The sequence below is a fragment of the Nomascus leucogenys genome, chromosome 1a (assembly GCF_006542625.1).
Source record: "Nomascus leucogenys isolate Asia chromosome 1a, Asia_NLE_v1, whole genome shotgun sequence".
Taxonomy (NCBI): Eukaryota; Metazoa; Chordata; class Mammalia; order Primates; family Hylobatidae; genus Nomascus; species Nomascus leucogenys.
Genome location: NC_044381.1, coordinates 80,237,945 through 80,255,004, shown reverse-complemented (window position 1 = coordinate 80,255,004; position 17,060 = coordinate 80,237,945). Strand labels below are relative to the sequence as shown.

The window sequence follows — 17,060 nt, the reverse complement described above, 5'->3', positions numbered from 1 at the left end:
GGCTTCATTGTTCATGAAATGTCAGGGTCATCTCTGCGTAGGAGAAATTTCTATCTATAAATCACTCCAATGCAGGCTCGTCAGTGTTGTTAAGGTAAGAAGCAGTGACTGAGGGAGGCAAACAGGCATATTTCTAAAGATTGAGACTTTCAAATCCAGTAATTTGGTTCAGCAGATAAGAAATCATGGTTCTGGGTAAATGAGCATTTTGATAAGTTCAGAAAAAACATTCTCTTTTATGGACTCACTGCTTTAAGCTTTGAAATTTCACATGCATCAGCTGCATGGGCTCAGCTGGTGAGGACTCAGATATTTCTATAAGGTTGATCTAATGATCCCCTCACTTTAGGCCAAGGTTTCTCACTGGAGCAGTATGACAAAGTGGCTAAAGCAGCCTGATACAGTGCAAAACAGTCAGCCAGAGCCAAATTTGAATCCCAGCTCCATCGCTGCTTAGCTGGAAAGCCATGGTTAATTTGTTTAACTTGTCAGAAAGGGTAGGTAATAAAACAGTTCATAGGTTTGTGGTGGTTATTTTTGTAAGAATTAATACATATGCTACTTGAACAGGGTCTAGAAGTTGCTCAAATAATTACTTCTTGCCACTGGGAAGCATCGGCACTGTCCAATATGGTAACCACCACATGTAGCTCTTGAAATGTGGCATTTTGGATGGGATGTGCGGCCAATTATATGTGCTATCATTGCCAACCGGATTCTTTCACCAAGGCTGGAGGAGTGCAGTGGCATGATCACAGCTCACTGCAGCCACGACCTCCTGGGCTCAAGGGATCCTTCCACCTCAGCCTCCCAAGTAGCTGGGACTACAGGCATGAGCCACCAAGCCCAGCTCATTTTTGTATTTTTTTTTTTTGTAGAGATAGGTTTTTGCCATGTCACCCAGGCTGGTCTCAAACTCCTGAGCCCAAGCGATCCTCCCGCCTTGGCCTCCCAAAGTGCTGGGATTACAGGTGTGAGCCACTGCGCCCAGCCAATGCCAACCAGATTCCAAAGACTTAATATAAAAAAAAAAGGCTGTCGAAAGAGTGTAAAATATTTCATCAATAACTTTTTATGTTGATTACATGTTGAAACATGGACATTTTAGGTAATGTTGAGTTAAATAAAATCTATTTTATTTCTAGCAGTTATTACCTACTGATTATTTAAATTAATTTACTTTTTTTTTTTTTACCTTTTTAAATGTGACTACTAGAAAATTTAACATTGCATGTGTGACTTCTATCTTTATTGGACACCTCTCCTTTAGACATAGAACTTACCACGAAGGGCTTTCAGCATCTGAAGTTGTAGGCAGAGTACTTGCCTAGGTCACCGTAGCAACCTCCCCAGCCGGTTTGTTTGCTCCGTCTTTCTCCTCACTATACCCTGGGCACCTTTCAGAGTGCCCGATCTGCATCCGACCTGCTGCTACCATTCTTGGCCCTGGCTCTTCCTGAATATACTCTATGCTCAATCATGATGAAAGAAAAACTCATCACACCCTCATTCATGTGTTCAGTTATTCACTCAACAGTTTCTGATAATTAACTGTGAGCCAGGCAGTATTCTAGGCATTGGAGAAATAGTGGTGAACAAGATGGACAAAGCCCTTGCTCTACATGTGGTGTCTTCTGCCTGGAATACATTTTCTTTCACACTCTCTCTCTCTCTCCCACTATCCCCTTGGTAACTAACTGGAATCACCACTTGAGGAAGTCTCTCCTGACAACACTCCTCCCCACATCTTTTTTTTTTTTTTTGAGACAGAGTCTTGCTCTGTCGCCCAGGCTGGAGCATGGTGGTGTGATCTTGGCTCACTGCAACCTCCACTTCCTAGGTTCAAGCGATTCTCCTGCCTCAGCCTCCCTAGTAGCTGGGATTACAGGTGCATGCCACCATGCCTGGCTAATTTTTATATTTTTAATAGAGACGGGGTTCGCCATGTTGACCACACTGGTCTCGAACTCCTGACCTCAGGTGATCCGCCTGCCTCAGCCTCCCAAAGTGCTGGGATTACGGGCGTGAGCCACCATGCCCGGCCCCCACACCTTAGTCTAAGCTCCCATAGCCTCTTATTGTCATTTTTATCATAGGACTTATCACATTTACTATTATGTCAATTTTCAAAAGTCAAGTTTTTTATTCTGAGAAAATTGTAGATTCATATGCAGTTATAAGAATACAGAGAGACCCCTTATACCCCTTTCCCAGTCTCCCTCAATGATAACACCTTGCAAAACTGTTATACGATATCACAATGAGGGTATTGGCGTTGATACAGTGACTGATCTGGTTCAGAGTTCCCATTTTACTTGTATTTGTGTGCATGTGTGTGTTTAGTTCTATGCAATTTTCTTTCTTTTGTGTATCCACCACTACAGTCAAGAGACAGAACATTTCCCATGGGGTGCAGTGGCTCATGCCTGTAATCCCAGCACTTTGGGAGGCCGAAGTGAGGTCAGGAGTTCAAGACCAGCCTGGCCAACATGGTGAAACCCCATCTGTACTGAACATACAAAAAATTAGCCGGGCATGGTGGTGTGTACCTGTAATCCTAGGTACGTGGGAGGCTGAGGCAGGAGAATTGCTTGAACCTGGGAGGTGAAGGTTGCAGTGAGCCAAGATCCTGCCATTGCACTCCAGCCTGGGTGACAGAGTGAGACTCTGTCTCGAAAAAAAAAAAAAAAAAAAAAAGGACAGAACATTTCCATCGTGCAAAAATTCTTCATGTCGTCTTTTTATAACCATAACACTTCCTCCCCACCCCTGACCCTTACCTGACCTTTATTAACCCCTGGCAACCACTGGTCTATTTTCCATTTCTATAACTTTGTTATTTCAAGAATGTTATATAAATGGAATCATACAGTACATAGCCTTTCAGGATTAGCTTTTTTCCACTCAGCATAATTCTCTGGAGATCCATCTAAATTGTGTGTTTATTCCCTTTTATTGGTGAGTAATATTCCATGTTACAGATGTACTACAGTTTGTTTAACCATGCACCTGTTGAAGGGCCCTTGAGTTGTATCCAGTTTGGGGCTATTATGAATAAAGCTGCTTTGAACATGTGTAGGTTTTTATGTGAATATAAATTTCCATTTCTCTGGGGTAAATGACCAAGGATGCAGTTTTTAGGTCCATATGTGTTGGTTTATTTATCCTCATTAGACTATTGACACTTTGAGGACAGCTTGTTAGCTTCGTTCATATGTGCATCAAATGTTCTTTGTATGTATCTGACATATGGTAACACTCAATGATATGCTCAATAAAATACAGATTCCCAGAAAGAAGGAGGGATGGAGGGAGTAGGAAAAGGAAAGGAAGGAGGAAAGAAATCTTTGAAAACTGTTAGTTGTTAGCTCACCACACCCCCCGCCCGCCACCTCCCAACATCATTATATTTTATTTTTTTTAAATAAACCCAGCGACCCCAGTGTGAGACAGTAGTTGCTTAATACCTGTTAGTTAAATGATATAACACTCTGGCGAGTAGAACAGCTCTCCTCTCCTCTTCTCCGTCCTCCCATCACTGGAGCGTAGGGATGGACACACACAGACACACGTGTGCATACTCAGGGGCCAGGAGCCTAGGAATCTTTTCTGGAACAAAGTCAAGCGCTAACAAATGAAGTGCTGTTTTTTCGAAGCTTAGCTAGCAAAAACCTTGGCCTTGTCTGTGTGACTGCCCCGGGAATTACAAATGAAGAGTTTGGGGACCCAGCAGCTTTGTGGACTCATTCCAATGAGAATACAGGATGCACCTGAAATAAAGAATGCCTCTTTGTGACTCATTGAACTCTGCTCTGTTCCTCCCTATTAGGCATGTGTCTGCCATGCCCTGCAAAGCTATGATATTCAAAAGTGGAAGAGTCAGGCGGAAATAAAAACATTTCACTTCAGCGCCTAAACCATGTGCCTCTTAATTTGAAATAAATCTGTGACAACTGACAGATAATTCTTTCAGACAGTTATGGAGAAAGGCTTGACTTGTCCTAGTAAATCAGACACAGGAGTCATTATTTTTAGTCTTGTTAAAAAAATGTTACCATAGCAACTGCACCATCATCTCGGGCAAATGTTATCTCTTTAAGTCAATAACATGAGGAGCTGACCCACAAATACCCAGTGCTTTGAAAGGAAGAAATGACTTTTCAACAAATTTAATTTCTTCTAAGTCTTCACTATTCATCTTCATTCATATGCCCAGAATTCCTCCCCTCTCCCCTGCGGAAAATAAGCAGTATTAAAAGCAACATACCACTTTATAAGATTCAAGGCTGACCTTTCTTCTATTATTAATTCTATTAGTTCCTTGAAACTCATAGCTTCATTTGTGGCTTTTTTTTCCACCCATGGGAAGCATAATGCTAATTAATTTGACCCTTGGGCAGAGCATTGTGTATTTTGAGAACACAGCGTGGAAAAACATACTAGAGCATGCACATCTTTTCTAAACTCTTAAGAGATGGTTTTAAGTGATGCAGCAAACAGCTTAGTTCCTGTGGGCTCTCATTTAATACCTGTACAAGATAGTGGATGCTCAGTGAGCATTGGTTGGCTTAGCTGGTTTGACTCCATATTTGGTCAGAACTGAAATTGAGTGTTTATGAAGATTTATTAATATATTGAAATTTGCAGCTGTGATAAAGCTTTTACCCTCAAAATATGAGATTTGGACTTTAGAAATTAGGCCTAACACTTTAGATTTTTTCTTCTACTGAAAACATGTTGTTAATTTTAGTGTCAGATTAAAGCACCCCACGTTGGCTGGGAAAGCAAGGTTGGTGCTTACCCATGTCCTGGTTTCAGAATGCTGGTGAGGTCTCACAGTCCCCAAGGACTTTGCTTCTTCTCTTCTCAGACTCACATTTTTTTTTTTTCACCTCTAATACTTCGAAATCAGGATATGCCTAACAATTGCTGGTGTGATGTAATTTTTTATTGGCAGCTTTTTATTTCTTAGTGGTACACATGATAGTGATACATTTCCAGGGAAGGAAAGAGAAACAACAATTATTGCCTACTTATCATGTATCAAGCCCTGTGAGAAGTAATTTATAGACATTATTTTGTAGAATCCTCACATGACCCCTATGATGGAGGCATTTTCAATTTTGTAGGAAGCTGAGACTCAGGTGGGCTACTAGACTTGTACGAGATCATAAGTTGGCGAGTGTCGGAATCAAGATTTCAGCACGATGCAGCTGACTTTATGGTTGTGTAACCTTCCGCACTCTCTCTGACTTGTCCTCAGCTTCTTGTGCTCATAAAATAGTTTATAAATATTTAAATTCTGGAGCTGGGAAGGGCCTTAGGAGTCACAGGGTCCAACCCCACTGTGTTACAGATGAAGAAACTGAGGCTCAGAGAAGTGACTTGCTCAAGGTAGTCCCAAAGGAGATTGTGCCACTGAGAATCAACATGGCTGCGGGAGGGAAGGGAGTGTTTCCAGGCTCTGTCTGTGTCTCCATCTCCTGCACACAGTGTGCACCCCAGGATTTCCCCACATGGGACTGCCTTCCCTGGACCAGGCCTCAGTTTCTCAGTCACCCCTTTGAGGCACTAACACTTGGCTCCTTCCTCTGGAGTCACGATCCCCCTGGAATTCAAGATGATTGCTCACGTATACCACTTCTCCTTTCTTTCTTCCCCTAGTGAACCTATATCTTGTGCCTCACCCTCCAAGGTGACAGTAAATCCATGTGAAGATGATCATGGAACAAAAGGAGAGAAGATTCTCCAGAGTCTATCCTTGGAGTCATTACTTATATGTTTCTTTGCTATCTCAAGAGAGGGACTTTAATGGTGGGAACTTCAACGTAGATTGAAGGGAAGGTGGCAGGCACATGCACACTATGGTGCAGAGATATTCTGTAGGTAGCAGGGCATTAATTAGCCTTTGAAGTCACACTACAAACTCTCACTCTGTCCACAGAGAGGTGCGACACGGCCTAGACTGCAAAAGGTGACATCCATACACCATTCTCCTTTCCTACACCCAGGATGAAGCTGATGGGCCACCGCCCTTTGCCCTTAGAATGATTTCAGCTGCCTTCTTTAACACAGCATTGCAGGTAGCCTCTTTCCATTAACTGTAGTTGGTTACAGGGATGAAATAGACCCATTTGCCTTTCCCAGTGTTGTTGAAAGCTTTGGAAGTAGGCAGGTTACAAAACGATTGAGTTTCTATTTCTTCCAGTGTAAAAATGAGAAAATAATAATTGACTTAAAGAATTGTTGTAAGGTCTAGAGATAACATGTAAGAGCACAGCAGATTCCATGGTACCATAGTAGATGCTTAGTGACTATAAATTGTCGTTCTTATAAAGTTAATGCTGACAGGGTGGAATGCATGATGCCACATCTCTGCATTATAAAGAAGTTGGGGACTGTGAAAGAAAGATGCTCTTGGCCTTTGTAATCTGTCTTTATTTTGTGACTCTGCAGACACAAGTGTGTATGTTTCAGGTCTTAAAGTGTTGGGCAGCCGTCTTCAGAAACAGCCCAGGATGGCAGCTCACTGCCGATTGGCTAGCTCTTGGCCAGCAAGTTAGGAAGATCAGTCCAGCTGAGCAGTCCGTCCCCAGAGTACTCCAGTTCTGGTTATGCTACTCACAGGCTGAAGGGCTGAAGAAAGTCCTTTTTCCAAGCGTAGTTCAATTTTCTATAAAACATGTGTAATAATTCTGCTCTAGAGAGAGGGGTGGTAAATTGATGGACTCACTGGGCATTGTTATCTGTTTTGAAAGTGAAATCTACAATGAGCAGTACATTTATTTAAAGAACACTTTTCTTTGCAGAAAATGGAAATGGTTTAACTTCTTTACTTCGTTTCACTAGTTAGTGTGCGTCTTCAGTGTCTCTGCCTATGTCATTATTTACTACGATATCGAAACTCCTAAGGGCAAAGATGATGTCTGCTTCATTTACTTTTTAAAGCACCCAGAAAAATGCCATGAACAAGTACATTTTTCATCCACTCATGCTGTTATTGTAGATTGAAATATAAACTATATCCCATACTCATAAAATATATTTTGCTCTTATTTGAATCATTTAAGACCAAAAATCTGGTAAAACGTGTCTGTCAGAGCAGCACTGAATGTCCTTACAGTCAGAACAAATGCATACCTGTTGGTTTATTTTAATTTTAAAACATTGATATTGACTGATTCTTTATTACAAAAGTCTGCCCAATGTAGAACATGTGAAAAATGCTGAAAACCATATAAAGGAAATGAAAAGTTTTCTTTAATTCCCATGCTGGAAGGTAATCACTTGGAACATCTTGGTATTTTTTCCTAAATGATTAATTTTAAGGTGTTATTAATATCATCTAATTCTTAGCTAATTTTAAGACTTTTGTCATGTTTCTTCTCACTGTGATTTCCATCTTTTCAGGTAGTGATCCTGTGTTCTTTCCAGCAAGAATTATTGTTTTGTTATTTTTCAGTGTATTGAAACATGTTGTCGGTTAAAGGAAAGGGTTTGCCATGAGCTGCTAGTCACTTACCCCTGTTTCAAAGGAAACTTGTGGTTACCATGAAGGAAAATTTAATCCATCTGCCACAATGCATTTGTTCTCCTGAGAACCAGGTGGAACTACCTCTGACTATTTCCTTAGGATTATGCCACCCACCAAGGTAACTTTCTGTTTCAGTGGTGATGTTGAGAAACAAAACAACACCCTTTAAGTTAATCAGTTTTGGAAAATAGAGACTGGCTTTCTATTCCATGGCTTTGATGTGTTTAGTAGTTCCTGTAAGGATCTGCCTCTCTTTTGTTTTGATTGACAAGACCTTTCCTATATATTTGAGCAATCAAGCAGCCCAGTAACAGAAGGTAGAGACATTTACCCAGAGCAAACTTCTACCATTCATTGTGACTTCCTGAAATCTTAGTGCAAGTTTCATCTCTAAAAGAAGAGTGGGCTCCTGCAAGATTAGGTAAGTGCTTCTCCATATTTGTAACCTCATTCCAGAGGAGGGGAAGCCCAGAGAACTTGCTACAATAAGGTCAGAAGTAGGAACTGTGAGAATAATGAATTCAGGGGGGGTAAGGGTCCATGAATGCCATATCCTTTATACTTCAAAATCCAGGTGAGTTCTGTCTAGTGGACAAAGCATGAAGCGGGTTGATTCTGGCTCCTGAAAGAGCACAGGGAATGACCAAGACCCAGAGAGGATGGACTTGACAGTGGATTGAGGTTATGTTTTAAATAACTCCTATGGTTTCCATCATTTGGATTTAAATTGAATCATAAGTAGGTGCTGTTGCAGTGGAAGCCTAGAGCAGAAGCAATTTACAGTGAGTAGGACACATTTATGAATGGCCACCAACTCAGGTGATAGGTTTCATGATATCTTCTGCATATCCATGTTTAGTGGTGAGTTGGTTTAGTAACGATGCATATAGGGAATACTATTATTAATATTTATCAACCCCTCCAAATCATTCCCCATCATGACACTGAAAATATAGTTTTGAGCAAAGTATGTAACATGGCACCCAAATACCCTGGACCTGAATAAAAATAATTTATATGTATTCATGTATTCTGTTGGATTATGGATTAGTTTTGGTGTTACTCATATTTTATGTTTATTTTGGAAAGACCACTGGGACAAACTTCTTTAACACACATGTCAACTGCAGCAGTTAAGTTACAATAAGGAAAAGCCTGAGAATGCACTTGGAGGATGGGCATCTAGAGAGGGCCATGGAATTCACACTGGCACCAGTTGCAGGAATCTCTGGATGCCTGTGTTGGAGTTTGTGGGCATTTACGATTTCTGGGCTCATTTTCCCTGAAATGCTAGGAGCAAGGTCCCTTTGATAGTGACAAATGCATGGTTGGCTGCGCCATTGAAGGCAGCCAGATCTGTTAAACTCTGTCCTTTCCCTCTCCGGAAGAGCAGCATGAAGCTAGCATTCCTCTTCCTTGGCCCCATGGCCCTCCTCCTTCTGGCTGGCTATGGCTGTGTCCTCGGTGCCTCCAGTGGGAACCTGCGTACCTTTGTGGGCTGTGCCGTGAGGGAGTTTACTTTCCTGGCCAAGAAGCCAGGCTGCAGGGGCCTTCGGATCACCACGGATGCCTGCTGGGGTCGCTGTGAGACCTGGGAGGTGAGTTGCTAAGATGTGCAGATGGCATCTGCCCTTTCCTGTGGATTTAAAAAACCAAAACAAAACTATGACTGGCATCTTCCAAAAGTGATTTGAAAAACATGATGTTGCCCCTCTAACAAAGCATTGATAAGATTAAGAATTTGGTTTACATTGTGTCTATGTATCTGGGAATCATCTCTGGGAGGTCAAGATGTACTGTTCTACCCATTTTACAGATGACATGGAGGGATTCAAGGGAGAGTGGCTGCAAAGTCACGTAGAGCATCATTGTAAATCTGGGAATCAATTTGTGGTTCAAGCTTGTGACCCAAACTCCTCCCTATGTTTCTTCATTTTGGATAAATTAGCCAGTTTCCAAGAAAGAGGCCCTGAGCTGAAGGGTGAGAATTGGTCCCAGTGAAGGGTGAGACCCCTTCACTGCCTCTTCTGCAGCCCTTTTCCTCCTCAAGTCTCTGGGAGCCCTCTGGGGTTATCACTGACGGATCCATTAAGTTCCTTCATATTCAATTATACCTGGCCTTTTTAGAGACATTTAATTTAAAGTGGAGATAACACTGTCAAACAAAGTTAAAACCCTATTGGGCTAAGAGGAGCTGTCTGAGTGATGAAGAGGAAGAGAGCTATTCAGCACCCCAGCAGATCACATTACATAGTGACTGTGGGCTCTTCCCCCTGAAGCCCGCCCACTTGGTAACCAATGAAGTGCTAGCTCTGATCTTGTCACTCCCTGGCCCAAAAACCTTGAATGTCCACACACTACTACAGATTCAATAACTAACTTTCAAGGTGCTCAGCAATATGGCATCTGCCTGCTTTCCTGGAGACAACACATTTTCTTACTCTGGCCTTGGTAAGTGACTTTCAAAGGTTTTATCAAATAGCCCTCATGGATCTCATTTTGGTCCTTCCCTCATATCCCTTCTGCTTCCCATCTGTCATTATCATATTTATTCCTGATGCCCATCTGCAGTGCCAGCTCCCTTTCTGGGCCTTCTTTGACTTGCAGGTAAGCCCTTGACTATGCTCTACTTTTTGTCTTACTTCCTCCCCCACCACACGTGTGATTTAAATTTTTTGAGGACAGAGGTTCATTCTTACAACCTTCACAGCTTTTGTCAAGGTGTCGTGTATGAACAAGGCATTCAATACACATTTGTTGGTTGACTGGGATGGACCTCCCCCTGGAGGTGTAGATCCTCCAGCCTAATGGAAGGCCACTTAGAAGCACACGTGCATTGTGAGTGGACACTGCCATTGGGAAAAATAGCCTTCTCTTTGGGGACCCAGAGGGTAACCTGCTCTTGCTTAGGTACAATGACGGCCCTGTGAATGGAATTGGGTCATAGTGATGAAATCTCCAAATTGGATGAAACTACTCTATCAAAGTAGTTTTCTTTTTGCCTCATTCAGGGGCTCGAGCCCTACTAGCCAAATGAAAATCGGGTTTTGCTAAGTAGACTTTGCCTGTCAATTGGCAGCAAATTCACTTGGGGCACTTGGCGCCTCCTCCTGTTCAGGGACTGGCCTGGCAGGGCCTCTCCCTGTTCGCATCTAGTGTCTGGGCTATTTGAAGCCCTCTCTGTGCCAAATCCTCAAACTCCTGCTTCCCCTCAATTCAGCCCATCTTCTCTTCTTTTTAAAAACTGATGAATGTCTTTAATTGGATCATGGTCACCCATAGGAGGTCAGGAAATGTGCTCTCACTCGAAAGATGGAAGCACCAGAACCATTAAAGAACAAGATTCTCCCTGATCTTAGCCAGCTTTCATTCATGTCTTGACTGTGTTATGAAAAGGGAGGTTACCTATAGAAAATAAATAGAAGAATGAGATTCATTTTCCCAGCAATCTGAAAGTTTCTGAGCTATAAAGCACTTGATTTTTTGGCGGGGGGGATCTTAACTGAAAGCATGTCTGAAAATAAGGATGTTCATGATGACAGACTGGCTGGATTTACATTTGAAGGTGGAATTGTTGTTGAAGATAGCTATTCCTCATAATCCGGGTATAGAGTTGCCAGATTTAGCAAACAAACAAACAGACAAACAAAATAAAATAAAACAACCAGTCCCCTCCCCACAGAAACCCAAACTGAAATAAAACCAGAAAACCAGGAAGCCCAGGTAAATTTGAATTTAAGATAAATAATAAATAAATTTTTAGCATAAGTCTGTCTGTCTCATATAGTATTTGGGACGACTTATTCCAAAAAATTATGTATCTGAAAATGAAATTTTATGGGGTGTCTAGTCTGCCTAGGTTCCCAGAGTACTAATGGTAAGAGGACTTAAAGCAAATACGGGAAGGTAGGAGAAAACAGGTGAGGACAAATTCAACTCTTCTGGTCTTTGTTAAAGGCAAGGCTGGCTGGGCGTGGTGGCTAACACCTGTAATCTCAGCACTTTGGGAGGCCGAGGTGGGTGGATCATGAGGTCAGGAGTTCGAGACCAGACTGGCCAGTTTTTAGTAGAGGCGAGTAAAACCCTGTCTCTACTAAAAATACAAAAATTAGCCGGGTGTGGTGGCATGCACCTATAGTCCCAGCTACTTGGGAGGCTGAGGCAGAAGACTCGCTTGAACCCAGGAGGTGGAGGTTACAGTGAGCCGAGATCACACCACAACACTCAAGCCTGGGTGACAGAGTGAGACTCCATCTCAAAAAAAAAAAAAAAAAAAAAAAAGAGAAAAAAAAGGCAAGGCTGCTATTTTCATGACATTCATGCAAGAACTTCATCTTGAGTTACGTATGTATATATATTCTTTTTTGTCTAGAACAAAGAAGAACAAAAAAGCAAAGTTACTGTCATTTGAAAGCTTGTTATTATTTTCATTACTTTCTTATAATAATTGCACTAATAAGAACAATGGATTGGCCGGGCGTGGTGGCTCACGCCTGTAATCCCAGCACTTTGGGAGGCTGAGGCGGGCAGATCACGAGGTCAGGAGATCGAGACCATCCTGGCTAACATGGTGAAACCCTGTCTCTATTAAAAATACAAAAAATGAGCTGGGCGTGGTGGTGGGTGCCTGTAGTCCCAGCTACTCAGGAGGCTGAGGCGGGAGAATGGCATGAACCCAGGGAGGTAGAGCTTGCAATTAGCCGAGATTGCGCCACTGAACTCCAACCTGGGAGACAGCAAGATTCCGTCTCGAAAAAAAAAAAAAAAATGGATTGCATTTATTGAACACTTACTTTGTGCTAGATGTTGTGCATTGTGTATATCATCTTACCTTATCTCTCAAACAATGGTGGGAGGTAGATACTTTGTTTTACAGAGGAGGAAACTGTCTTCAGGAAGTTGAGTGGGTTTTCCAAGGTCTCCAGCAAGTGGCAGAACAGGGACTCAAGCTCCATAGTTCTGACTGCAGGGCTCGAGATGTTAACTCCAGCTGGGTGTGCTGATATTTTTTCTGATCTGTGTGTTCTGTTTATTAAAATTATCTTTGAACTTAAGATTTATAAAAGGTGAAGGAAGGAAATGAAACTTTTTGATGATCAGAACAGTGCACAGAGTATCCGGGAACCTGTCTTGTAATGTTTTCTTTCATTGATTCAATGACAAATAGTTATTGAAACCTTCCTGGGGTCTGTTTTAGGTACTGGAGGCACAGTGGGCAAAAATCTCTGTCCTAAAAGAGCTTACTTTCTAGAGTGGGAGGAATATCACACAAATGAATGAAAGATAGACTATGTCATGTGGTATCGATCAGTGCTGTGGTGAAAAATAAAGCAGGATGGGGGATGGGAAGTTTCTGGGCATGGAGATGGAATGTTGCAATTTTAAATAGGGTGGTCAGGAAATGCTTCTCTGAGAGGGTGACATTCTAACAAAAACCAAAGGTTGGTGAAGGAGTGAATCATACGGGGGAAGAATGTTCCAGGCAGAAGGAACAGTAAGTGCAAAGGCCCTGAGCTGGGACTGTTCCTGGTGGGTCAGAGGAACAATAAGGAGACCCCTGTGAGCCTAGAGAGGAAGTCAGTGAGGTGGGAATTGTTGCAGGCATTTCAGAAGGTAGAGGTGCAGATAAGGTGATGTAGGTCTTGAAGGTGATCATAAGGTCTTTGAATTTTGCTCTGAGTGAAATGGGATATCACTGGGGCTTTGGGAAGAGGAGTAATATGATCTGACTTATGTTTAAAAACAGCATCATTCAGGGCCACTGTGTTGCAAATAGATTGTAGGGAGTAAAAATGGAAGAGGGGAGACCAGTTAGAAGGTATTTGCAGTGACCAAGGTGATTCATTTGCTGACTATGCATGGAGCACTTGCTGTGTGCTATGGTCTCTCCTGGGAGCTTAGGATATGTATGGTCTTGAATGAAATCAGCTTCTTGCTTTTAGGAGTTTGTTTTCTACTGGGAGATGACAGAGCAACAAGTAAATCAACGAATAACAAGTTAATTTCTGATAGTGATAAATGATACTAAAAAAACTGAAACAAGATCATATGTTCTAATGAATTCTCTGTTTTCTATCTGTGGGGACAGAAACCCATTCTGGAACCCCCCTATATCGAAGCCCATCATCGAGTCTGTACCTACAACGAGACCAAACAGGTGACCATCAAGATGCCCAACTGTGCCCCGGGAGTCGACCCCTTCTACACCTATCCTGTGGCCATCCGCTGTGACTGCGGAGCCTGCTCCACTGCCACCACGGAGTGTGAGACCATCTGAGGCTTGCATGGTCTGCAGAGAGCAGCTAGCAGCCTCAGCCTCACAGACCCACCTGTGTGAGCAGCACATGCAGTTATACTTCCTGGATGCAAGACTGTTTAATTTCGACTATACCCATGGAGGAAGTTACCTGTTGCCCCTTAGGTCCAGCTCAGGCAAAAGGCCCAAATGCAGCCTACTTATGCTAAAAGTTCAAAACAATATTCGTGCCTTCACCAAAATAATTTCTCCAGTTCACATACCTGCAAATTAATTTTTCTTTGCCTTGAGTCTTGGAACATAATTTGTGTATCACAATCCTCCCCCAATTTGGACTTATAATATGCTAATGATTTAAACACATTGGATGTGATTAGGATATGAGGCTGGAAAGTCTTTAAATTCTCATCTTCTGTTTAACAAGTGATCTCCAACCAGATTTATGATTAAAGGGCTAGAAATGAACAAAACCCACGTACTAGTCTTCCTCACCCCAGAGGAATTCCAGCTGCAAGCTTCTTTAGGGAAAATGCTCCCTTCCCCTTTTAACTGAGCAATTATCTACATAAGAAATAAGACTGCTCAGATATACAAAGAGAGTAGCTTCAATGAAAAGATGTTTGGATTTGGATAATTGTTTTCCCTAGCAAAATTCCCTAACTCCCTTAAGAGTCTTAATAAAGAGGCTACGTTGGGATTAAAAGAAAAAAGAAAACCCAGAAATAAAATATGTAACTAATAGCTATCTCATTTAGCCTTAAAAACTTATTAAACTAAACTCATGTTTTAGAGTATGATGTTCTCCCAAAGCTATTGCAAAATGGCCAATCACAAGATTCTTCCCCATTTATCATATTTTAAATTTAAGTTGTAACTTACTAAACTCAGAAATTTTACATGCGTTTAGGGGTAAAACTGCATCGCTGGCTCAGAGGAAAAAGTCTGTGATTTTCTAGCTCCTGCCCTCTCTAAAATCTTATAGTAGCTAATTCTGTGGCTGGAAAAAACCTCTAAAACTCTAATGTTATGCAAATATCTTTAATTCTGGCATTTTTGGGGTTGAATTTAACCTTGTTCTTTTTTCATAATGTGCCAAGAAAACCTATATTAATGCCAATAAAGCATGTCCTCTGTCTTTTGGATTAATGACAAATTTCAAGAAAGTCTTTTTAATTCTTAGTACACTTGGAATAACAGTGAGAAGCACACCTCAAATAAACTACAAGGTTATTTTTACTTAAGCATTAATGTGGCATGTCATGTTTAGTAAGGGACACAGACAGATGACTCTGGGTAGCATGAGTCCCAACAGTGGCATAGACATACCCCTGGGAGCCAGGAGTCCTCCTCGAATAAGAACTCAAGGAGTCCCCCTAAAACACAGTAAAGCAAATGTTGAGATTGACAGTCAAGTACTGGAATGCGGGGTGAACATCTGGGAACAAAGGGCAGGAGCAAAATCCACCCAACCTTTAGCAGATGTGTTGGTAGGAAAGGAAGTCACTCTAACATAAGAAGAAGGCAAGTACTTGGGGTCTCTGCTGGAACAGTGGGTGATGATTAGGGATGAATCCTGGGTGGTGCCACTCAAGTGTTTTCAACCCACCTCTAAAGACTTTCCTCAGAATTTTCTGAGGCACAAAGGGCTTGCCAGGATTTGAGAAAAGATGACCGCAGCATGAATAAAGGTCCTGGCAGGAAACCAGTGATCTATTGTAGTGGGATACTGAGGAGATGATTTACAAATGTGTGGGCAGAATTAAGGAAACCAATAAGTGGGGTTGAAACAGATCTGGTTCAGTGGCAATGGACAACCCTAGGCTGAAGGAACAAGAGGAGGGAGTGATTGTCAGACCCCAGAGACAACTGTAGGAGTGAGATCCTTGACAGGAGCTGCAGCCTTTGGTAGGAGGATGCAGCCCTTCCCAAACTGACACCTGGTAGGGAGGGAGGTGGGGGAGCAGATACCCATCCTCACTCTCCTCCCATCCTCTGGTCTTCTGTTGAATGAAACGGGAATCAAACTGGGCATGGTGGCTCATGCCTGTAATCCCAGCACTTTGGGAAGCCGAGGTGGAAGAATTACTTGAGGCCAGGAGTTTGAGACTATCCTGGGCAACATGGTGAGACCCTGTCTCTTCAAAAAATAAAAAAAATTAGCTGGGTGTGGTGGTGCGCAGCTGTAGTCCCAACTACTCAGGGGGCTGAGGTGGGAGGATCCCTTGAGACTGGGAGGTCAAGGCTGCAAGTGAGCTGTGATTGTGCCACTGCACACCAGCCTGAATGACAAAGCAAGGCCCCATCTCCTAAAAAAAAAAAAAAAAAGAAAAAAACACATGGGAATCAAATGGGAAAGCAGAGAGTGAGAAAACCCATTGATTCAGTCCATAAATGTTGGCCTCCTAGGCAGCAAGTTGAAGAAAGGTAGAGAGTGGATTTAAGGGGCCAAATGAATAAACCCCAGCTTAGCTGTCTTTTGGGAAGCTCAGCTTTAACGCAGGAGGTAGCATGCTGTAGCATCACAATTACAGTCATGGGTCACTTAACGAGGGTACATTATGAGAAATGCATCATTAGGTAATTTTGTCATTGTGAGAACATCATAGTGTAATTACACAAACCTGGACGGTATAGCCTACTACATAGCTAAGCTATGTAGTATAGCTTATCACTGCTACGCTACAAATCTGTACAGCAGATTACTATACTGAATGCTGTAGCAACTGTAAAACAATGATAAGTATTTGTGTATCTAAACATAGAACAAGTACAGAAAAAATATAATCTTATGGGACCACCATCATGTGTGCCGCCTGCCATTGACCAAAATGTTGTGCAGTTCACGTACTGACTGCCTTGTAGTGAATTGATCTGGAATACACATGGGAAGGCATGCACTGGCTAATACAGTAACATCTGGGAGATATTGAAGACCATGGTAATTATAAGGACTGTGGGACTTGGTCATTAAGTGCAATAAAAGCCCTCAGGCATGATATGAAAGCTGATTTGAAGAGACTGTCTTCGAATGCAGCTGAAGGACAGACTGTGCTGAAAATTAGGTCTAATATTTAATTGAGAAAGCAGCTGAGTTAATAAAAGGGCTGAATTTACCACTCTGGCAAGTCTGCTATACTCAAGTCAACGTCCTAATAGAGAAAAAGTGAGACATAGAGACCTGGAATGGGAACAGTCAGGTGGATGATGAACTTGAGGTTTCCCTGCAGAGGAACCTCCTAGCCCCTCCTTGCTAGTGGAGAGCAGACTCCC

The 17,060-nt window shown here is 42.2% G+C and overlaps 1 protein-coding gene across 1 annotated transcript; it reads left to right on the top strand.

Moving 5' to 3' along the window:
* Positions 1-7,546: 7,546 nt before the first annotated feature.
* Positions 7,547-15,031, top strand: GPHB5 (glycoprotein hormone subunit beta 5). Its single transcript, XM_003267788.4, has 3 exons — positions 7,547-7,955; positions 8,928-9,132; positions 13,623-15,031. Exons 2-3 carry the CDS (start codon positions 8,929-8,931, stop codon positions 13,809-13,811), a joined length of 393 nt encoding a protein of 130 aa, XP_003267836.2. The 5' UTR covers positions 7,547-7,955; position 8,928; the 3' UTR covers positions 13,812-15,031.
* Positions 15,032-17,060: the final 2,029 nt, after the last annotated feature.